The following is a 24,830-nucleotide window of genomic DNA, read 5'->3' as shown; positions in this document are numbered from 1 at the left end:
CCCATGTATCATGGGGGTGACATGTTGGTAATGTTGAGGGCGCTCCCATGTTTCAGACTGGGCTCCGATATGTGGGGGAGATGTATTAATGGTCTTTTACACAGACCACTTCTAATCCTACCTTTATCGATAGTGCCAGTACAGGGCGGCGCTGCTGCAGTCCAGGGTTTGTTTTTGTTTTTTGTTAGTTTATTGGACAATAAAGTTTTTTTTACGTTAATTGTACAGTTGTAAACTGTAAGCCCGCTGAAGAGAGGAGGGAGATGCAGCCACAGAATTCTAATGACTCGTGCGTCGCGGCGTCTATCACTCTCAAAAAATGGAAGCCCCGGAGCGGCGCATGCGCTATGAGACTCCAATATCAAAGAGGAGTTGGAGAGCACAGATCACAGAGCTGGTGATGTAATGCTATCCCATTTCGAAAAGAACCACATTAATACATGCGGCCGGTAACTGGACACGCTTCACCGCGATCTGGCGGTGAAGCGGGTCTAGACAAATATTGCCATCAGCCGGCCGCATCATACATCTCCTCCACCAGTGTCAGGTGTAATTACATACTGTATGCATACACATGTACAGGAAGGGCACTCCTAGGACTTGATAATGACTAGTCTGAACACTATTTAAGAGATCCAAACTAGCTTGACAAATAAGTTTGGATCTCAGAAACATTGCTGTTACTTAGCCCTTGATTCAGATTAGTCATTATTAAGTCATATGAGTGTCCTTCCTGTTCTTCGTTATGGTAGTGTGTCTAATTAGTAGCGCAACCTGAAGTATAATGCTTAGGAAAATATAAAAAATGGAAGTTTAATATGGTTAATGTCTGTGTCTGTGGGCACAAACATGTGCCGTTGTGTGATGTTAGCCTCCTTATCCTTGCTGTGTTCCGGTTCCCTGTGCGCCCTGTGGCCGCTGCCTGGGATGGATAACGGCAGCTGCTTCTTTGGGCGCTCCGACGGTGAGTGTGCACGTATCTCACCGCCGGTGTTGTTACTTTTGGGGTCCATCTGGCAAGTAGAAAGGGGCGTGACCAACGCGTTTCACCCGCTAAAAGATGTGCTGGTATTTAGAGTATGGATATATAGTGTTCCCTCTAGCTCCGGCGGGAGGCAGGGCACCGGAGCTAGAGAGGGCATGCCCGTGCGCGCGCCCGAGAAGGGGGCGTGGTCATCGGAAAAGGGGGCGTGTCTATAAGACGCGTCCCCTTTTCGTCACTCTTGGGGGCGTGCCCGGCACTTACGGACACGCCGGGCAGCCCCCAAGCCCTGCAGACAGGGAGAATAGATGCCGGGCGCATGCAAAATGAAAATATTTCATTATGGTATGCAAATATTCCAAAATACAGAATATTCCGTTATCCAAAATATCCCTGGTCCCAAGCATTTTGGATATGGGAGACTCAATCTGTATACGATTGGGTGTACATTAGATAATAATTCTATATGCATATATATGTGTATATACACATTATATCTATCAATATGACATTGAATAGTAAATTGCCGGCATGTGCTGGATTTAGTTAATATCTGACAGAGTCAAATAGAATGAAATAAAATAAATCAAATAAGTTTGAATTAAGGTAAATTTTTTTTAGAAAGTATGAGTATGATATTTGGAAAGCGTATAAGTTTCATGAATTGGTGAGAAGAGTTTTGGATTTGAGGTGAGTAGGTATGTGTAGATGATGTAATAATAGCTATTATAAATATAAATTGGTTGTTTTTGATAGTAATTTACAATGTTTGTTCTGTTTAATAGTTGTAATTTTAAGGTTTAGGGACCGAGAGAAAAATCTGGGGTTTTGTCAGTAATTTGGTTTTCTAGATGAGATTGTTTTGATGATGGTTTTTTTCCTGATGTTTTTTTTTGCAGTTTGGTTCATATTGATTGATAGATGTTGTTCCCCTTTTGATGATTGTATTCTTGCTCCTCTTTGGGAGAAGAATATTGCTTGAGGTGATATTCGCTACATAACCAGAGATTCATGAGCAGTCTCCCATCTCATTACTGGTCTGGCCCAACCCTGCTTAGCTTCCAAGTTCGGAAGTATTTGGGCGTAGCCAGGGTGGTACGTATGTAGGGATCACATGAAGCTTTATTCATTCTCTCCGGACTCATTCTCTCAAGAATTCCGAGAACTCAAAGTCGATGTTGAGACCCTTGGGTGAAAGGGTTTTTAGTTAGTAAATCCATCTAGTTTCTTCCTGCGACATGGAACGTAGATAATTTCCGCCTCTCCATGCTGCTTTCACTTTCTTTATTGCTGTAAAGGTTAGAAGATTGAGGTCTCCATTGTGTTCTTTGTTGATATGGTCAGGCACGCTGTGTGAATCTAGCTTGTGTCTGATGTTTCTTATGTATTCTCCTGTATGCAGGCTCAATTTTCTAGCTGTTCTGCCTACGTACTGTAGACCGCATGGGCACGTAATTACGTAGATTACCCCTTCGGTGTCGCAGGTCATAGTATCTTTCATTTTGAAGGTGCATAGACAAGAGGAATCTAGACACACATGTGGCAGACACAACTATTTGTAACAAACTACATCTAATATATACCACACTAAAAGTTATAAAAAAACAAGCAAAAGACAGTTTCATTCAAGCCATATGGCACTAAAGTATTCATAGAGTGTATCCATGCAGCCTCACGCTGCAACAGTTTGCAATCACGGTCACCACCTCCTTTCAAGTTAGGGATGTGGTCCAAGATTTTATATGACAGAGAAGCCAATGAATGTTGTTGTTTTTTAAAATGTTTAGCTATTGGCTGATCCACCTCTCTGCCTTCCAAAGCCAAGCAGATGGCAGATCGGTACTGCGCCATCCTTTCACGAAAAGTACAACTGGTTTTACCAATATACATAAGACTGCAGGGACATTTGATGCAATAAACAACATATTTGCTCATACAGGTAACTACAAGTTTAATTGGTATCCGTTTACCCGATCTCGGGTGTGACACAAAGTTCCCTATTTCACGATATCTCTACGTGCAGATATCTTGAAACAGGGAACTTTGTGTTACAACCAAGATTGGGTAAACGTCATAATCTCACAAGACTGTGACTGTAGTGAAGCTCCTTGGCAGCCCCTGTACAGGGAACATCTGAGCTACTGAGGAGTACAGCAGCAGAGACAGCTAAATGCTGTACTCCAGTTTTCAGTTAATAGTTGTGTTCGGGGGCCTGGGACAGTGTGTGCAGACACCCTATGTGTGGAGGCCCCGGGGCGACACCTATAATCCAGCCCTAGAACTGAATAATAATATATTATTCAAATATATATTTTGAAAGTGTCTCCACATACTTAAATTAAATAAAAGTGCATTAAAGAGATGAACTGTACCAATATCCCTATAAACAAAATAACATTTGTGTAAGTATTATATATATATATATATATATATATATATATATTGTAAGGTCATGCCTTATATAAAGGCTGAATAGAAAAAAACGGAAATCTCCATAGAGAATTCTGAAGGGGGCGGTCAGGGTGTTTAAGGGGATACACCTTAAAAGCTATTGGAGGTTTGGGCTGAAATTTGGCACAGATGGGTAGAACTGTAGCTTGGTTCTGCGTGCAAAATTTCAGGTCAAAAACATAAAAAAATGAGGATTTGGGAGTAATCTTAAACTTAAACTGTCACTTTTTTCTGACATTCTCAATTAGAACAACTTTTCTGCTGTTCTCTAGGGGGGATTTTTGGGAATGCATAACTATTAAAAAAAACCTAACACCTCACAAATCCGCCATTATACAGATAGGAAGTTTAAATTCCTTGCGCAGCCGCAGTAGGAGCCTCCAGTAGGTGTATTCACTGTGGCGTCACTTGGGTGCAGCAAGATGGCTGACTTTTGCGGACGGTAGCGGGAGCCGGGTCTGGGGGGGAAGGGAGCATGCGTTTGCTGTGGCCGGGATGCGGGGGAGAGGGGGTATGGGTTAGCGGGCGTTAGCTGCAGCCAGGAACCGAGGACGGTAGCGGGCGTTAGAGGCGGCGGTGCAGCGGCAGTGCGGGCGGAGGTGTAGCAGGCGTTAGGACCCGGGGGAGGTAGCAACATATAGATGCAGGCTCGGATCTGGAATATCTGTAATACCTGCATCTGTGTTTAAAAAAACAAACACAGAGGCAGGGAAGGGTCAGTGAGACCTGTCTGTGCTTCTCTGTTTACTTAGAAAAAAAAACCTGTTTATAAAAAAAAAAATGCTGTGGCCCCCTCCCCAAAAACAACAACCAGCACCAGGCTTTGGAAAGCCAGTACTGGTTGTGCTAAATATAGGGGACAAATCACGTAGGAGTCCCCCGTATGAAGCACAACCAGCACCACACTTTACAGTGAGTTCCAGCACAAGTGAGTCCCTTTGTTGCCCGCTGATGCTTCTGTGCACGCCCGTTGCTACCACTGCTCAGCACCTCCACTGTTGCCACTGCCTCACACACCTGCAGCCTGCTCCCACAGCCGTCTCTCCCTCTGCACCCTTAAAACACCTCCTGTGTGCTGTCTGCTCCTCCACCCGTGTTAGCGTACCTATTTGTTGTCCTTCTGCCCTGCAGGTGGCCCGGTTTGCTCGTCAAAACCCTGATGGTTAATAAATAATAAAAAAACCAATGAAATTTCATAGACAAAAAAAACCCTTAAGGCTTCTTAGACATGATCTAAAATTTCACAAAACCTACTGAATTTGTGCCACTAATACTAAAAAAAGCAATGAAATTACGATCATTAAGACTAAAGCCTTAATGGACGTGTTCCTTGCGCAATACAGATATGGTATGCCATCACACCCTGTAGTTAACTACAGATTCAGCACTCTCACAGAATGAGATTGCTGTCACTCACAAAATGGTGGAGCTGCTAATTCACAGAATTGTGTGCTCATTGGAATACACACATGCAGTCTATGCAACTGAGGTTTGAGCAGTTATGTGGCTCCCACAACCCACTCAGTGCCCACAATCTTCCCATTCAATCACCACAACAATCTCACTGGCTTCCAACATCCTTCTCACTCCATAAATTTATCTCATTTAGAATACACGTTCAGGTCCCTTATTTTTAAAACTATCATACTCTGTCTATGCATGTACACTTTCTTCCCCTATATGCCTCCATGCTGCTATATATTCCCCAATATATATATTTTAAAGTTTTTGTAAATTTGTGATTTAGCCCCAGAAACACAACATGGATGTTGTTTGATTTTCATTGATTTTAGATTGATTAAAATTGATCTTTATCAGTCCTACCCCTCAATGTCTGTCTCGGTTTTGCCCTCAATGTCTTTCTCTCCTGTCCCTCAGTTTTTTTCTCAGTCATGCTCCTCAGTCTTTCTAATTTTGCCACATTCTCTTTCTCTCCTGCCCCTCAGTCTATTTCTCAGTACTGTTCCCCAGTCTCTTTCTCTAATGTGCCACAGTCTCTTGTCTCCTGCCCCTCAGTGTCTTTCTCAGTCCTACAAATCAGTCTCTTTCTCTCCTGTCCTGTCTCTTTCCCTCCTGCCCCTCGTTGCCCCTCAGTCTCTTTCTCTCCTGTTCCACAGTGTCTTTCTCTCCTGCTCCTCACTCTTTCTATCCTGTCCCGCAGTCTCTTTCGCTCCTGCTTCTCAGTATTTTATTCTCTTGCTCCTCAGTGTCTCTGTTTCTCCTGCCTCTGTGTCTCTCTTCCTCCTGCCAACCAGCTACCAGCTGAGTCATCATTCAGCACATCTGAAGTGCACATGCCATTTGCAGCATGAGAGCTCTCAGCGTGCAAGGAGAGCTGCAGTGTTAGCGGCTGGTCAGACTTTCCGCAAGAACAAGATGGCTGGCCGATGTGAGTCAATGTTACAGATATTTACGCACGTAAGCGACGCCATACACAGATGAGAAGGTAGCAGTGAGCGTCCCTATGCTCAGGTGATCTTTACAACCATTAGCATTTTTTTGCAGCTGCGCTCTGTACGAAATCACAGCTGCGATCGCGTTAACGTCCATCTCTCAATCAGGCCCATTGTCAGAAGCTCAACAACAAGGATAGGAAAAAATACAGTACATTCAAGTAGCATTAATACAAGATTAGCATGAATTAGCATGGTATTTTTATGTTAATATGCTATACTGTACCATACTTTTTATATAACAAAAAATACTTAAATGACATTTAAACATAAATGCATGTTTATTTCTTTGGTCATGTTTATCTGATAATTATTTAGTGTATATTTAAATGTTACTACTAGCAACCTGAAAGTTGTCCTCTATCATCCATATATAGGTATCAATGCACAAGCTCGCAGACTACAGAAGAGTCGCTCTCGCGCAGCCTCTGGGGGAAATGCCCCATTACGGGAGAGGGAAGACAGCTCCTCCCTTCGTCGGAGTATAAGTGATATCAACCTGAACAGCAAGAAGCGTAGAGAGAGGAAAAGCATAAAGAGCATGGTGGCCAATGACACAGATCCAGGTCAAGATGGAGATCAAAGTAAAAAAGATGGCAGCATGCAGAACTCGGCAGAACTTAACAGCGGTGTTGACTCTGTAGATGATCCCACTGATCAGGTTGACCTAGATTTCGAACGTCTTTCTCAATGCTTAATTCAGCCACCCTCGGAGCATCCATACTTCCTTCTTCTACAAGGCTACAACAAAGATGTGGTAAGAACCCATTGTTTCTATATAGTTGTAATGTTTGTTCATCTGATTTCTAGATAATTAGACAATCATTTTACTACTGCTTTCCTGTTACAATGTCATTTCTGAAAACTATTTCCACTATGATATGTTCATTAAACTGGAAAAAAATTCTTTAACTACAGTAAATGTTTAATGATGTTGTTTTTGTGCTTTGTGGAGCAGGACTTTGTTATATATGTGATGACGCGCAAGAAGCATCTGTTTGGAAGAGCAGAGAAATCTTCTAGAGACAAGGGACCTTACGTTGACACTTTTCTGTCAGCTCCAGACATACTTCCCCGCCATTGTTGTGTATGGCGCTTGGATTCCTCTACTCAAAAGAATATTGTCCGTGTAAGACCTTATCGGGGGGCTCTTGTTACCCACAATGGCGGAGTGCTTCAAAGAGAAGCTGAACTCCACACTGGGGATTTGTTGGGGCTTGGAGATCACTTTCTCTTCATGTTCAAGGACCCTAGAATAGTCCAGACACGACCTGCTTGGCTTCCGCAGTCTTGGTCCTCACCTGGATTGAGCGGGGCTTTTTCATGCCAGATGTGTGGGAGGTCTCTACAGGAGCGTCAAGAGGCTGTTCAAGCTTACATAGAGAGCAAAGATTTGATACTGCAATACCGATCTCAAGAAGAGGATGCTGTATTGAAAGAGATTATTGAGAAGAATGGTAACCCGGACACTGAATTTAAGTTGTCCCCTGCATACCTTTTTAGTCTCTGCATTGAACATTCAACTCGAGCTCTTGACCCTGGACATTTTCCTAAGCTAGTAATGAAGATTGCCACCATGATAAAGGAAGTCGTTTGGGTAATGCTATTCATTTTCTTATTATATTATTTGTTTGCTGATTTACTCGCTGTTGTCATATGTATTAGGCAATTGTTCTATTTATTTATATTTTACATAGCATTGCTGATCCTTATTATATAATGCTGAAGTAGGTATACATTAAACAAAAAAACAGTTATTAACCCACTTGAAAAGGTATGAAAATATCACAGACATTTATATCAAGATATATTGCACACAAGATGCAGATTAATTCAAAGGGGTTTGGTATAAAAGATAGATAGGAATTAGGGGTGTGCACCGGCCACTTTTCGTGTTTTGGTTTTGGATCTGGATCTTTCTTCGTGTTTTGGATCTGGATTGGTTTTGCCAAAACCACCCTTCCGTGTTTTGGGTTCTGGGTTTTGTGTTTTGGATCTGTATTTTTTTGAAAAAAGGCATAAAAACAGCTAAAATCACAGAATTTGTGGGTTTTTCTGCTCCTATGCTATTATTAACCTCAATAACCTTAATTTCCACTCATTTCCAGTCTATTCTGAACACCTCACACCTCACAATAGTGTTTTTATGTCCAAAAGGTTGCACCGAGGTAGCTGGATGACTATGCTAAGAGATACGAGTGGGCGGCACAAACACGTGGTCCATCTAGGAGTGGCACTGCAGTGGCAGACAGGATGGCAGTTTGAAAAACTAGACCCCAAACTATACATAATGCAAAGAAAAAAAAGAGGTGCAAGATGGAATTGTCCTTGGGCCCTCCCACCCACCCTTATGTTGTATAAACAGGACATGCACACTTTAACAAACCAAACATTTCAGCGCCAGGGTCTGCCACACGACTGTGGCTGAAATGATTGGTTCGTTTGGGCCCCCACAAAACAAGCTGGCAATTAATCTGTCCCTGCACAAACTGGCTCTACGGAGGCAAGATGTCGTCCTCATCCTCCTCATCCACCGATTCCTCACCCTCTTCAGTGTTGTGTACATCCTCATCCTCACAGAGTATTAATTCGTCCCCGCTGGAATCCACAACCACAGGTCCCTCTGTACGTTCTGGAGGCTGGTCTCCCTGGAAGAGTTGATAATTCATTTTATGAACATCATCTTCTCCACATTTTGTGGAAGCAACCTCCTACGCCTTTCGCTGACAAGGTTCCCGGCTGCACTAAACACTCTTTCGGAGTACACACTGGAGGGGGGGCAACTCAGGTAAAATAGAGCCAGTTTGTACAGGGACCTCCAAATTGCTTCTTTTTCCTGCCAGTACAGGTACGGACTGTCTGACATGCCTACTTGGATGCTGTCACCGATGTAATCCTTTAACAGACAGACGCACGCTTGTCGCTGCTGCTTTGAGGATGCAAGTACGGCTACAGCCCACACAATTCACAAAGACAGAAAAAAGAAGAAGAATATTTTTATTGTTTGTGGAGCGCACTTTGAGGGTTACACCACCCTTTAACAGACAGAAGCACGCTTGTCGCTGCTGCTTTGAGGACAGTATCATATGCAGTGACAGTAGACTTGTCAGAAATTGTTGGCACGTCCTTCAGATCCTGACCAGATGTCCAAACCGGCCCTTGACTTATGACACAGGCGCACGCTTGGCACTGCTACTGTGTTGATGCACGTGCGGCTACATCGCACACAAGTCACAAACACATAAAAAAAATAGTTTTTTATTTTTTGGGGCACTTTGAGGGTTACACCACCCTTTAACAGACAGACGCACGCTTGTCGCTGCTGCTTTGAGGATGCAGGTGCGGCTACATCGCACACAAGTCACAAACACATAAAAAAAATAGTTTTTTATTTTTTGGGGCACTTTGAGGGTTACACCACCCTTTAACAGACAGATGCACGCTTGTCGCTGCTGCTTTGAGGATGCAGGTGCGGCTACAGCCCACACATTTCACGAAGACAGAAAAAAAAGAAGAATATTTTTATTGTTTGTGGAGCACACTTTGAGGGTGTCACCACCCTTTAACAGACAGACGCATGCTTGTCGCTGCTGCTTTAAGGATGCAGGTGCGGCTACAGCCCACACATTTCACAAAGACAGAAAAAAAAGAAGAATATTTTTATTGTTTGTGGAGCGCACTTTGAGGGTTACACCACCCTTTAACAGACAGAAGCACGCTTGTCGCTGCTGCTTTGAGGACAGTATCATATGCAGTGACAGTAGACTTGTCAGAAATTGTTGGCACGTCCTTCAGTCCGGACCAGATGTCCAAACCGGCCCTTGACTTATGACACAGGCGCACGCTTGGCACTGCTACTGTGTTGATGCACGTGCAGCTACATCGCACACAAGTCACAAACACATAAAAAAAATAGTTTTTTATTTTTTGGGGCACTTTGAGGGTTACACCACCCTTTAACAGACAGACGCACGCTTGTCGCTGCTGCTTTGAGGATGCAGGTGCGGCTACAGCTCACACATTTCACGAAGACAGAAAAAAAAAGAATATTTTTATTGTTTGTGGAGCACACTTTGAGGGTGTCACCACCCTTTAACAGACAGACGCACGCTTGTCGCTGCTGCTTTAAGGATGCAGGTGCGGCTACAGCCCACACATTTCACAAAGAGAAAAAAAAAGAATTTTTTTATTGTTTGTGGAGCGCACTTTGAGGGTTACACCACCCTTTAACAGACAGACACACGCTTGTCGCTGCTGCTTTGAGGATGCAGGTGGAATCTAGACGGGATTTGGAACCGGGGACACACTACCTCCATCAATTGTCTAAATCCCACTGCACTAATGGCGGATACCGGACGCACGTCTAACACCAACATAGCAGTCAAGGCCTCAGTTATACGTTTTGCTTCAGGATGACTGCTGTCGTACTTCATCCTCATCGCTAGGGACTGTTGGAGGGTCAATTGTTTAGTAAAAGTAGTGGTGTTCCTACTTCCTCTCTGGGATGATGAACAACTCCCAGCAGCAGCAACAGCACTAGGAGGAAGTGGTTCTTGATCTTTTCCTATTTTATTTTTATCGGAGAAAGTTTGATCCTCCATTTATGTTATATCGATTTGATATATACGTGCGGCTAAGGCGCACACAAACACAGAAAATATTTTTTTATTTTTGCTGGAGAGTAATGCACTTTGTGGGTTACACCACCCTTTAAGAAATGAGCCAGCCGGCTCTTTACTTATGGGACACAGGCGCACGCTTGGCGCTGCTCCTTTGTTGATGCACGTGCAGTCACAGTGCACACAATTCACAAACACAGAAAATATTTTTTTATTTGGTTTGGAGTGTACTTTGGGGGTTACAGCACCCTTTAACGGTCAAGCCAGCCGGCCCTTTACTTATGACACAGGCGCACGCTTGGCACTACTTTGTTGATGCACGTGCGGCTACTGCGCGCACAATTCACAAACACAGAAAATATTTTTCTATTTGGTTTGGAGTGTACTTTGGGGGTTACAGCACCCTTTAACGGTCAAACCAGCCGGCCCTTTACTTATGACACAGGCGCACGCTTGGCACTACTTTGTTGATGCACGTGCGGCTACTGCGCACACAATTCACAAACACAGAAAATATTTTTTTATTTGGTTTGGAGTGTACTTTGGGGGTTACAGCACCCTTTAACGGTCAAGCCAGCCGGCCCTTTACTTATGACACAGACGCACGCTTGGCACTACTTTGTTGATGCACGTGCGGCTACTGCGCACACAATTCACAAACACAGAAATTTTTTTTTTTTTTACCACTTGGGGGGAGCACCCCCTGGACAACACTACAGCACCCCTTTAGGACTGGGACAGTGCACAGGACTTTGGAGTGGACATAGCCCCTATGGACAACTGACTGCACAACACAGTCCAGCCAGCCCCTATGGACTTTGAAGTAGTGGACACAGCCCCTATGGATAACAGCAGCACAGCACAACACAGCCAGCCCCTATGGACTTTGAAGTAGTGGACACAGCCCCTATGGACAACAGCAGCACAGCGCAGCCCAACACTACTCTGCACTACACTACACTACACTACACAGCCCAGCCAGCCCTAACTCCCACCCTCCCTCTTCACTGTCCACAGCCGAGTGAGAAAATGGCGCCGACGCGGGTACCTTATATAGGATCCAAAACCCGCGAGATCCGGAAGGGGGGATGATGACGTTTTGCCTCGATTTCAGATCCGAGTCAGGCGGGAAAAGTCGAGCCTGACTCGGATCAGCCTCGGATCGGGGGGCCCGGGGGGGTTCGGATTTCATAAATCCGAACCCGCTCACCCCTAATGCACAGTGTATCTCGCATGCATGCACAGAGGGAAAACATTAGGTGCTCACACCCAAAGCTTCGACTCAGAATCACCCCCAATATTACTGCTTCAATTCATGTTTTCTGTGATAACGGAAGATGATATCATATGGGTCTGCATGCTGCCTAAGTGTAGACAACTTGGCACACTCGAGTGTTAATACAGCTCTGGCACATTGCTAAAGCTAACCAAATCAATTCATACAGTAGAGCTACTTTACAGAAACATAGAATTTGATGGTAGATAAGAACCACTTGGCCCATTTAGTCTGCCCCTTTTCATTTATCCCTTTGGCAACTTCCACCCTATTTGCTCCTTAGGTCTCTCTTAAGGATATTCTTAAATTTATCCCAAGCACGTTTAAATTATTCCTTCGTCTTAGCTTCAATCACCTCTGATGGGAGGCTATTCCACTTATCCACTCCCCTTTCAGTGAAGTCATTTTTCCTCAAATCTCCTCTGAGCCTATCTCCCTCCAGTTTCAGTGCATGTCCTCGTGTTCTAGTACATCTCTTCCTTTAAAGAATGCTTCCGGGTTCCCTCCTGTACCTTTTTAAAACCCTTGATGTATTTGAAAGTTTCTATCATGTCCCCCATTTCCCTTCTCTGCTCCAAACTATACATATTAAGATCTTTTAGTCTTTCCGGGTAAGTTCTGTGTTGTAGGCCATGCACCATTTTAGTTGTTCTTCTTTGCATCATCTCTAATGTGTCTATAGCCTTCTGGAGATATGGCCTTACCAAAGACCTATACAGGGACATTATTTTATTACTTCTTTTTTCCTGCTACTGATTCCTCTCCCTATGCAACCAAGCATCTGACTTGCCTTCCTTGTTTTGGTGCATTGCTTGCCTGCCTTCAAGTCATCTGAAATGGTGACTCCTAAATCCCTTTCCTCTGTATTTTACAATGTAGTGTCGTTGATGCTATATTTAGCCTTTGGGTTATTGAGACCCAAGTGCATGATTTTGTATTTTTTTACATTAAACTGTAGTTGCCATGTTCTTCAACATTCCTCTAGTCTACCTAGATCATCAATCATTTGTTTTACCCCTCCTGGTGTGTCTACCCTGTTGCATACTTTTGTGTCATCTGCAAAGAGCATACTTTCTCTTCAATACCATTTGCAATATCACCAACATAGATATTAAAAAGCACTGGCCCAAGTACAGACCCTTGGGTTAAGCCACTGGTAACCTTTCCCTCCCATGAATACACTCCATAAACTACAAATCTCTGTTTCCTATCCTGCAACCAAGATCTTATCCATTCAACAGTTATATGGGTAAATTTACTAAGAATCGACTCTGGGAGAGTTTGCCTTTTTTAAAACTCGATTAGCTATGCCGAAACTCAGGTGATTTGAGGATCCTGAGACTCTCAAATTTACCAAGAAGTGAGTTTAGCTGAGTGTGAGATGGCCGATGGTGAAGCAGAACGAGATTTCTCCCCTGAGTAGCAGGTTTTACAGAGGATTACTCACCCGAGATTGCAGTGTCTTCTCTCTGCAAAACTCTCCCGAGCAAGCAGCCTACACATATCAGTGAGATATGTGAAGGCTGCTTGTGTACTAGCCTGTAAAAGAACGGTTTAAAAGGTTTTTTTTTTAAATTACATAGGGCCCCACCCCCCAAAAGACTAACCAGTCCCGGACTTGCCAGTCTGTCCTAGTTCTTAAAATTACAGGGAGCAAAATGTGTAGGGTTCCACAGTAATTTAAGAACCAGCAGTAGGCAGCAGGGCCAGACCTGCTTTTAAATATAGAGAGAAAAAAATTGTGTGAGATTCCCGCTATATTTAAAACCAGCTCCGGATCCTTTCTAGTGGGGGGCCCGGTGAAAGGGCACCCCTGGCTGTGGCATCAGTCCCCCGCTAGAAAGGGTCCGGAGCTGCATTTGTGATCCCAGCACTGCAATGTACAAAGGTCGCAGGTTGTGACCAACATTGCGACCATCGGTGGTCGATGGTCACGGTGGTGGACGGCGCCGGGCAGCCGGCCGGCTGAATAAGCTCGCCAGCTTGTGAGTCCAGAAGACTGCGTACGTCCACACAGTCTCTGGGCTGGCCCCTCCCAGAAAATTGGGCGGACTCGCCCCGTTTCCGGGAACGCTGGCCGTCCCTGGACCACCCCTTAAATGCCTCTGTATGTAAATCAGGCAGAGGCATTCAAGGGCATGCATGCAAATGAGCAGGACCCAATAATCGTGAATCTGCGTTCAGCAGCTAAATCAAGCCCTCAGTCTAGCAGAAAATAGATGACACAGCACTTTCTATCAATTTATCTTAAAGGCTATTGCACTTGTTTGAAATGAAAGCATTGAGGGCGGGCTGCACTATACTGAAAAATGCAGTCAAACCTCCGAAAATTAGTTTTCGGGGGTTTGACTGCAATCGTCATATGCTCCAAGCTTGTACTCAATAGGCAAATCTATCTACAGATGGTATTGTCTAATAGAAGCCTAGGGTCTTCTTATGGAGACTTCCCTAAGAGGCATCCAAGAGGATACCTCCCAGGGTCCCCCGTGGCTCACACATACGTTGACCACCAGCCGCACATGCGCACAAGGATTTCCAGGTCATAAACCTGGAAGTTGCCACACCGTAAAGGACAGCTCTTATCGGAAGAGCTGTCCTTTTTTTAAATGTACATGCATACGGCATTACTAAACGCTGCTATGTATGTGATCAGTGGTGGGATGCATCTCATCCAAAATGCGATGCTTGATGCATCCCGCCTTGGGTGTTTAAGTTGGTGTTTCTAGGAACAGATATGACTGGACCTGTAGTGCTCATGTACATGAACATTAATACAGAGCTAGATTCAGTGGCGTAACTAGGGCAGGGTGGGGTTCGTGCCCTGGGTGCCGTTGGACCGGCGGCGCGGGGGGGGGGGGCGCCGCCGGCCACGGTACCGGCCCGCCCTCCCTAGTTAGCCAGTGTAGCGCCGACCGCAATGAGTGCGGTCAGCGCTACACATTTACACAGGACCGGCGCTAGGCTTCCAGCGCCGGTCCTGTGCTGCACGCCTGAGCCCGTTCCTTCCCCCAGGAGGCGGGCTCAGGCTGTGCATTACACACGCATCACCGCCAGCGCTGGCGGCGATGCGTGTGTTAAACAGCAGCCAATGAGAGTCAGATAGACTCTCATTGACTGCTGCAGCACCCACTGCAAGAGCCGGACTTCCGTCCGGCTCCTGCAGTGGGTAATGGGACTGACGTCCCGCCCGGGCGGGAGCGGCGTCGCGACCAGGAGCAGGAGCAGAGATTCAGGTAAGTATATTTTTATAGATATATATATTTTTTTTTTTTTTTAACCTATCTGCACAACAGGGGAGGGGGATGGCTACTACCGGGGGGACCTCTACTGGGGGAGGGGTGACTACTACTGGGGGAATCTCTACTGGGGGAGGGGTGGCTACTACTGGGGGGGACCTCTACTGGGGGAGGGGTGGCTACTACTGGGGGGACCTCTACTGGGGGAGGGGTGGCTACTACTGGGGGCACCATTGGGAGCACCTACTCTACTGGGGACTACTACTTGGGGGGCAACTACCACTGGGGGCATTATGAAAGGGGCCTACTAGAGGCACTGCACTCGGGGGACCACTACTGGGGGCAATAATAGGAAGGGCCACTACAGGGGGCACTGGATAGGGGGGATCACTACAGGGTACCTGCATAAGGGGACCACTACTGGGAAAACTGCATGGGAGGGGGGGGACTACTGCTGGGGGCACTATATAAAGGGCACTGCATAGGGGGGGGCTACTACTGGGGGCACCATATAAAGGGCACTTCATAAGGGGATACTGCTACTGGGCGCACTGCATTGTGGGGACTGCTACTGGGGGCACTGCATAAGGGGAACACTACGTGGGGCACTGCATTTGGGGGGCCACTACTGGGGGTACTGTATAAGGGGCACTACTATGGGCCTGCATAAGAGGGACCACAACTGCATACTGGGGGTACTGTATAATGTGTACTACTGGCGTTAAGGTGCATATGGATAGGAATGTTCAGCGTGAAAATAAAGGGGTGTGTCATGTTGATACGCCCCATTTTTAAGTGACCACGCACATTTTATCCTGCGTGCATATCAGTGTGTGAGGGGGGGGGGGCGCTCCGTTTTCAAATTTGCCCTGGGCTCCAAATACCCTAGTTACGCCACTGGCTAGATTAAGATACATTGTGCCATAGGCGAGATACTGTTTTGGGACCCCTTCCTCTGATCCACATTTATTGTACATATAGGAAAGCACTACACGTACATTAAGCATGCCATTTTTCCTGTGATTTTTGCTGCTATGCAGCGCCGTCCTGCCATCACAGCCACTTACCAAACCATGCAAAGCAGCACTGCGGAGACTGCGGAAGGGTATATATAACTATATATGGGTGCAGGGTGTGCGGTGTGGGCCCCCCTGGACACCCTGCACCCATTATAGATATACCATTGATATACACATACTGTATACAGGAAGGGAAGCAATCGGGAAGCCGACTGCCTAAATACCGGCAGCCGGCTTCCCGACTGTCATATCCCGGCAAGGGTGAAATGCCGGGCGTCTAGATGTAGACGCCCGCATTTCCCCGACGCCGGGAGACCGGCGCCCGTCATCCCGATCGTAGTGATGCCGGGCGCTGCGAGCGGACAGCCGCGGGGGGGAGGGTTAGGTTTAGGGCTCCCGGGGGGGACTTAGGGTTAGGCACCCCCCCGGGAGGGTTAGGGTTAGGCTAGGGGGAGGGAGGGTTAGGGTTAGGCACCCCCGGGGGGGACTTAGGGTTAGGCACCCCCCCGGGGTCTTAGGTTTAGGCAGTGGGGAAGGGGGTGGTTAGGGTTAGGCACTTAGAGGGGGGATTAGGGTTAGGCACTTGGGGGGAAAGTTAGGGTTAGGCACCCCTAAGGAGGGTTAGAGGGGTTAGGTTAGATTAGTAGGTACTTACCTATCCACGATCGGGATTTCCAGCGCTGTCGGGCTTCCGCTGCTTCTAACTCTGCTCTTGTCGGGCTGCTGCTGACGGGAATCGAACAGAAGACGTTCAGTTCAAGAACGATGTGCTACGTCACTGAATCAGGGTTCAACACCCCCCTCCCATCCCAGGTGTCCCACCATAGAGCAGACAGAGGGTGCTGCTATAAGTAATGTATCCCTCCCAGGAGGATTTTATATGGGAGGGCCAAGATATAATTTAATATTAGCGTGCTTCCCCCTCCCTCAAATTACCTGTTGCTGGGTGGAGGTGGGTCGGTAGCATGCGGAAGGGGAAGGTCGGCACCCCGGAGAAAGGGATGGGCGGGTCCACCAGGAAGCAGGAGGCAGTTGCTGTGTGTTATAGCAATAGTCTGCATACCCCCTGCACTGCCTGAAGGATGAGGTCTAATGTGCGGCCTTTTAACTTGAATACAGCACATTACATGTCCCCCTCCTCTGTGCAGTGCAGGGGTTGTACAGCCTATTGCTATAATGCACAGCCCCTGACCGTTCACGGCAGCCCTCTATTGGCGTTCCCATGTTCAAATGTCCCCCCCACCATTAGCCCATCCCTATTGTGATTTTCCCAAAATCTGTAGAGCCACATTCCCCACAGGACGAGCTAGGCAAATATCATTGTTTTAAATATAATGATAGAAAAAAATTAAATTAGAAAAAAATTAAATAAAGAAAACGGCTGTTTGCAACACCTAATGGATAATCCAGCCCTGCATTAATGCTGTGCCCCATTCACTCCTCTGCATACTAAATGTTAAGGGGCCTATTTATCATTAAATATTTGCAGCATAGTCCCCGAAAACACCCTTCTTTGGGGGCATACTCACAAATATTAAGTATCTGCTGAATGTACCTTGGAGGGGACTGCATCAGGTATCTCCAATATCTACTGCGGTCCCTCCATTTCCGACAGCAGTCGCAACCCCCATATGTATCTATGGGGTATGCAAAACTGTCAGATTTACCAAGCTCCGGAGTTTGGCTCCCTTAGCTAACGCCATCTGAGAATGGCTTTAGCCGCGGTAGCCTATAGACTACACTTACCAGGAGGTGGGTTCCCGACAATATCCGCCGCACATGCATGATCAGTAGAGACACATTCTGCATACTTCTTGTGCCTTGTACATTATTCAGCAGCCACTGATGGTATTTGCAAAGGGACGCAGTTTGATTACCGACGGCCGGGTTGCCAGCAATAGAAACCCGATCCGGGACTAAAGATAGGCGTCGAAATCCCCTGGAAGGTTTAGGGTGGGGGGGGTGGGTTAGGTTTAGGCACCCCCGGGGGCAGTGGCGTCCCTACCTCATCAGACACCCGGTGCGGGCATGGATGGCTGTGCTCCGCCGCGCACTGGGGAAAAGGGGGCTTGGCCTTATGAAAGGGGCGTGGCTTCACCTCCTGAGTCCCAGTTTTGTCACACTGGGGTGCAGGCTGTCCCCGGGACCAGCCTGTGTGAAGTGCCAGGTCCCTTACTATGTCAGGAGCCGAGTTCTGCACGTAATGCTACAGTGCAGCACCCGGCTCTTGTCACTGAGGGGGAGTCTGCACTTTGGTGTCACCCCTCACCGGCCCGCCCCCCCTTGTGACGCCACTGCCCTTAGGGTTAGGCACCACACCGGGAGTTTTAGGGTTAGGCACCACCAAGGGAGCGTTAGGGGGGAACAGAGGAGGGTTAAAATACTTAACAGTCCCAGTCGGGATTGTAGCTAATCGGGCTTTCAGCGTCGGTATGAGACCCGCCGGGTATTCAGCTGTCGTATTTCATACCGACTCCATTTGCAAATAGTAGTGTATCTGAGTGCATATCATACCTTAGGTAGTATTTCTGTATTCAAATCAGCATGTACCTTTTTGTTCCTGTTGCTGATGCTAATTAGAAATCATGGATGTAAAAAACTGCTGAGTTTTCAAGCCCTAAGGGTATATTTGTAATTTATTGTTTTTCAGATTTGATAATTGTAATTTTTTATCGCCGTTATTCACGGCAATAAGTAATATTAAACACTGCCTGAATGCATTAAAAGGCACACGCAGAAACAGGGGCTCCGCAAGGATCTATGACACTGTATGTTCGGAGTGAAGTGACCGCATCAGCTGTCTCTTCACTCCTCTTTCGGGACTCCTGTGCATGCACGATCTACTGGCTACTCCTGTGCAGCGACCATTGCTGGGGAGGCCTCTACCGGTAATTTTTGCGAAATCTAGTCCATAGTCTACAGCGGCTGACGCCATCTGTTCAGATGGCATTAGCTGTGGGGGCCAAACTTCGGAATGCTTTGCATTTCTGAGCTTGTGCCTCTGACAGCTTCACAGCTACTTAGAAATCTATGGGTGCTGCAGCTGCTCTGGGAAATGGAGGGTCCACATCAGATATGGAGATATCTGCTGTGGTCCCTCCATGGTACATTCAGGTTATACTTAATATTTGTAGGCATCCCCCAATATCGGGTGTTTTCAGGGAATAACCTGCAAATATTATTTTATAAATAGGCCCCTAAAACAATGAAAGTCTCAGGTAAAGCTTTGCCAAACAGAGGTCAGATGATGACTTGTGATGTCAGGTTTTCAATGACTGTATTATGCGTTCTCTGCATTGTCCGGTAGTGTCCAACTCAGGTCATCGACCCTTCTGGCATTTACAAGATTTGCCACTTGGCCAGTCATCTCAGAATAGTGAAAGACTCTGAAGCCAGCTGACTGAACCAGCCACAGTAGTTGATAGGATCACTTATTTGGGAAATATGTCAATTATAGGGCTGAGAGGGTAAATATCTCCTGGATAACTTGAGGCCCAGGCATAGGGGCATAACCAATTAGCCGCAGGATTTATCCTGCAACTAATTGCCAGCCAAAATCCCTGCGGCGTGGGGGGAAAAAACTATTGAATAAAATAGCCTTTTTCCCGCGCCGAAAAATCGGGACTCGGGAGAGCCCGATTTGGTGGTTATTACGCGGATTTTACGTCGCACCTCCATGAGCTGCGAGATAAACTCCGACTGCAGAGACTCGCATGCGGGGTCTTGGGGACTCGCGCGCGAGGTATCCCACTGATTGAATAGGTTCGGCGTGGCAATTAGCCACGGGGTAAATCCCGCGGCTAATTGAATATGCCCCATAGAGTCCAATATTCTATTTCCTGATTGAGAGTGAATTATTATGAAGATAATATTTTTGAGTGGACTTTTGGTTTCATTTAGACAAAATTAGCAAAGAGATAAACTTTTTTAAACTGCTCCCCTTTCCAATTATTATAGAATGGATTTTTGTGTGCACAGGAAAGTAAATCAACCTCTGACATGTCGGCTGGGACCACATCGCTCAGTGTGTACCCAGCCTAACATGCCATCGCAGCCCCCACTGCTCAATGCTGTGATATGCAGCATAAAGATGCATAGAATAGAACCCAAATTATGCAATTCACTGCAAATCGTATCATCAAACTCACGTCACTCCTTTAGAGTCGGCAACTTTGAGTTATTGTGAAGTAAAAGGGGATGCGCTCCCAACAGTTATATAAGTGTTTATATAAGTAGTAAGTAGATAGTAATCACATCTACTCTTATTTTTGAGAGCATATAAATCCGGATATTCATACGGGCCAGAAAGAATCCCTTGTGTCTGCATTAACAGTACATACTGTATGTAAACCATAGTGTGAGCATCCCTTATCACATGATAATTTTTGTGAACACTCATGTGATGGTGAAAGATACCTTGATGTGATTACTATCTATCTACTTACTTTATGTAAGCACGAATGTGAGCATTCCGTTTATTTTGTTTCGGTGATACATTTGCGGAATGAGATCCTGTGGAGTGGAGTTGTGGACACTGGAGAAAACGGTTGAACGCATTCAGACGGACTTGTATCTGTTGAGCACGATTAGCACAAGAGCTATATTACCTAATATTTGTATGTATGTATGTATATGATTGGTGAAATAGGTTCTTGGTGACACTGCAGGTCATTTTTTACTGCCTCTCCAGCAGCGCCAGGGTGTAGATTTTTTGTCTTACTTTCTACAGTTATGTAAGTGTTTATATTCACATTCTGGAATCTGCCTTATTATAAGAGATGTGGGGTTCGCTTTTTCAGAAAATTGAACACACACGAACTTTGGGGTTCCGACTAGAACCAAGTCCTGGCTCGGATCAGTTTTGTGGTTCAGAGTAGAACCAAATCCTGGCTCGGATCAGTGTTGTGGTTCAGAGAAGAACTGAGTCCTGGCTCAGATCAGTTTTGCGGTTCTGAGTAGAACCGAGTCCTGGCTTGGATCAGTTTTGCGGTTCTGAGTAGAACCGAGTCCAGGCTCGGATCAGTTTTGTGGTTCAGAGTAGAGCCGAGTCCTGACTCGGATCAGTTTTGGGGTTCAGAGTAGAACCGAGTCCTGACTTGGATCAGTTTTGGGGTTCAGAGTAGAACAGAGTCCTGGCTCAAATCAGTTTTGGGGTTCCGACTAGTACCGAGTCCTGGTACGGATCAGTTTAGGGGTTCCGAGTAGGACAGAGTCCCGGTCTGCTGTAAGTTTGAAACTCGCATTTAAAAACCAGATCTCAGGTTTTGGATTGCATGTAATCAGGTCCAAATGATGTGATTTTAGCTGTTTTATAATTTTAAAGAAATCCAAAACCAAAACAGAAAAGAACCCAAACACTTGAGGTGGTTTTACCAAAACCATAACATTGGAGGGTGGTTTTGCCAAAACCAAAACACGGGTGGCCGTGCACATCTCTACTTAATATCTGATTAGTTAATGTCAGTTCTTATAACCCAGAGACCTGAGAAACTGTAGCTGTTATGTGTCCTAGTTTTCTTGATATGCCTATTTAATAGTTTGTGTTATTTTCATTGTAAGATAAACTTTATTATCTATTACTTTTAATAAGGTTGTTTCTCATAACACAAATAAAATACAATAATGATTTTCTCCTTTGTCTGTACAGGAGAAGATTAAAGACATTGGAGACAAACAACCAGAAAAGTGAGTGGTGACTATTTCCTGCCATGTATATAGACTTCCTTGTGGCCGACTTCAGATCAGCTAATATAATATTTCATAGTTAAGGAAAATCTCAGTGATACAACTGTGGGGCCTAATCATCAACACTAAAATAACGTTTTTAAGGACATTTTCCTTAATTACCGTTATTTTAGTATTCATGAAGACACTTAACACAGGAGATATCACTGATATCTCCTGGTTAAGTACGCCTGCGTTAATTTCCACATTGCCCATACATTAGAATGGGGATATGGAAATTATGTATTCATCAAATTCTGAAAATTATGTATTTTCGGAATTTGATGGAGTTACTATCCGTAACTGTCAGGTGACGTACAGGGGGTTACACTTACCTTTGTCAGTGTGGGCAGGTCCTCCTCCGTTGCCTCCGGCGCTCCCTGGTCACTCTTCTGGCTCTGGTAGCTGCTCTGACACTGTGTTCTCCCGGCAGAACACAGTAAAGTTTAGAAAAAAAAAACATTGTTTTTTAAAAAAAAACTTTACTGTGTTCTGCCTGGAGACCACAGTGTCCGAACAGCAGATGGAGCCAGGGGCGGCTGCAGCGGACAGGTAAGTCGGGGACGGGGGGAGGTGAGCGGAGGGGGGGGGGGACACACTGAATTACTGCAGCTGTAGGCAGTTCTGTGCATGCGCTGCTTTTACGGATGTAACGGCACATGCGCAGCACTGATTCCAGCTGCGCTAAGTTAGAATAGAGAGGGATAACTATCTGCTTCCCGAAAAGCTGTAATCGCAAAAATGACAACTTTTCAAAATAGATAGTTATGGAGAGGAGGAATGATGAAGTTCTCCGGTAATTAGGTAGAACTCCATGCGAGTTCTAAACCTAATTACCTCCAGAGAAATTTTAGTTATGATGCATAGGTCCCTGTGTCTGCTCACCTTTGGCTAACTTGTAATACATTTGTGTTCATTTCATCATGAGCGTATCTATAATGGGTGCAGGGTGTGAGGTCCTCCCACCTCGCACCATGCACCCATTCACAATACTTACCTCTCTGGCATCGATGCCGCAAATATCACCAGGAAAATGTCGGCCATGTATTTTTATTTGTATAGTTTGTATTTCTCCACAAGTTCTTAAACTTTAAAACAAAGTATGTTTTTTTCTGGCAAGCGTCTGAAGATTATGATAGGAACTGTAGTTAAACATGCCTGGGAAACCACAGATTTCTATCTGGTTTGACACATATTCCTATTAGGATTTTGTTGTGCACATATAATTTAAAATAAAACCAAATTCAATTGTAACCTTCTCTACTGTAGTGCTTGTTTCCCTGTGATATTTACTTGCATTACTGTTTACAATTAGTGCAGAACAGTACAGCGCTGGGCTCTATAGCACCACTTAGGTAGGGTCACGCTGCCACTCTCTGGCTTCCTAGGCCCCTGCTCTATTCATAAATAACCAGAGTGGGAAGCTCTTCAGATGATAAGCAGCACAGGGAATGCACATATGCCGCCAAGAAGAGGCTTCCTCTATGATACAGTATGTGTACAGCAGAATTGGTGGCTAGGGAGGTATGGGGCCTCGGAGAGGGGGCAACTATCCATTGCAGGACCCCTAAATTTCCTGATCCATTTGTCTTAGGTGAGAGTTTTTTTGGTGTAATGAAGTTGCAAATAAAACAGTTTGGGAACCACTGGTATATCCTACATAGAAAGAAAACTAGATAGAGTAACACATTTATGATTTAATAGTTGAACAATGGAAGGATATAATTAAAGGAATTTTACCATTATGTAGCTGGGCCCCCATACCTGTGCCGGCATCTGTGCAGAAGAACCCCCTATAAGTGGCCTCAGTGCTGCCATCTTTCCGTCAACAATTGGAAAGACAGCGCATGTGCAGTCAGAGGAGTAGGGTGGAACCATGGCGCCCGGAGAAAGTGCATGCCATAGCACCCCCCCCCCACCTTCCCTGTACTGAACTGTGAAAGTGGGGTATGGCCAGCCTGCTGGGGGAATACTGAAGTGAAGAGAAAAACAACACAGCAAACAGTGGTAGTATCACCCTCAAACTGATACCGTAAAATTGAAGTTTAGGATTGTACCTCAGATGCGTCACTTTTAAGTCCATTGAAGCACAATAAATGAATGAGGAAGGAAGGAGGGAAGAGATCAGAGAGGAACGTGCTGATCAGAGAAGGGTGGTGACAGAAGCCAATAAGAAAGGAGAAGGGAAGGGCAAAGCCAATCAGGGATGGCCAGTGACAGAAGCCAATAAGAAAAGGAGTGGAGAGGGGTGTTGACAGAAGCCAATAAGAAAGGAGAGAGGAGAGGCACAGAGTCGATCAAAGAGGGGAGGTGACAGAAGCCAATAAATATGGTGAGGACAGGGGCTAAGAGCCGATCCCATGGTAGAGAGGGGATGGAATTAAAGAGGTGAGAAGTGAATGTAATCAATCTGACAGGAAAGGGGAGGTGACAGAAGATGATCACAGAGGAGGTATAGTAAGGCCGGAGGGGAGGCAATCTGGGCAGCTTGAGGGGGCATGAAATGTAGAAATGGATCTCCGATCCGTAACATATTTAGGATATAGACCAAACTAACCAAGATAAAACGAACAGGTGGCTGTCATACTGTGCAGCGCCCCATGAATTCCGGAAGCCTGAATGGTGCCCTTTGTCCATTTTGTCGCCCGGAGCTCATGCTCCACTGGAACCACCCTCGCTACTCCCCTGTGTGCAGCAGAGAGCAAAGACTCTGGCACAGTTCCAGAGGATCTGCTGTCTGCTGTGCTGGCACCATCTTTCTGATTACATTATGGAAAAAGGGCTCCGCCGGGTTATCTCATGGGTGCAACATGTGCAGCGCGGGGTGCCCCTGTACTCATGGGCTCGTGTGCACCGCACACACTCTGCACTCATTATACATACGCCACTGAATATATTACATTAACTAATGTTCAATTAAGAAGCATGTGGAAGTATGAGGGGAGTGAATATAGCACAAAAGAGCTTAAGGGACATATATTATATGTGATGCATGTTATAACATCTTAAACAACTTTGTCTTCTCTATGTTGTACATGTGTCACATACATCTATATATCCTCATGATATA

At 45.7% G+C, this 24,830-nt stretch overlaps 1 protein-coding gene across 3 annotated transcripts in view; it reads left to right on the top strand.

Annotated features, from left to right (window-relative positions):
* RASIP1 (Ras interacting protein 1) overlaps positions 1–24,830 on the top strand; it is a 96,489-nt gene that overhangs the window by 37,543 nt on the left and 34,116 nt on the right. For all 3 annotated transcript variants that reach the window (XM_088444478.1, XM_088444477.1, XM_088444476.1), the window contains exons 4-6: positions 6,264–6,643; positions 6,845–7,483; positions 21,684–21,721. In XM_088444478.1, coding sequence (XP_088300604.1) covers positions 6,264–6,643; positions 6,845–7,483; positions 21,684–21,721 — 1,057 coding nt within the window. The remainder of the gene's footprint in view (positions 1–6,263; positions 6,644–6,844; positions 7,484–21,683; positions 21,722–24,830) is intronic.

This window comes from Taudactylus pleione, unplaced genomic scaffold, assembly GCF_031769625.1.
Source record: "Taudactylus pleione unplaced genomic scaffold, aTauple2 ptg000366l, whole genome shotgun sequence".
In the NCBI taxonomy this organism is placed as follows: domain Eukaryota; kingdom Metazoa; phylum Chordata; class Amphibia; order Anura; family Myobatrachidae; genus Taudactylus; species Taudactylus pleione.
This window is presented reverse-complemented; position numbering and strand designations above follow the sequence as displayed.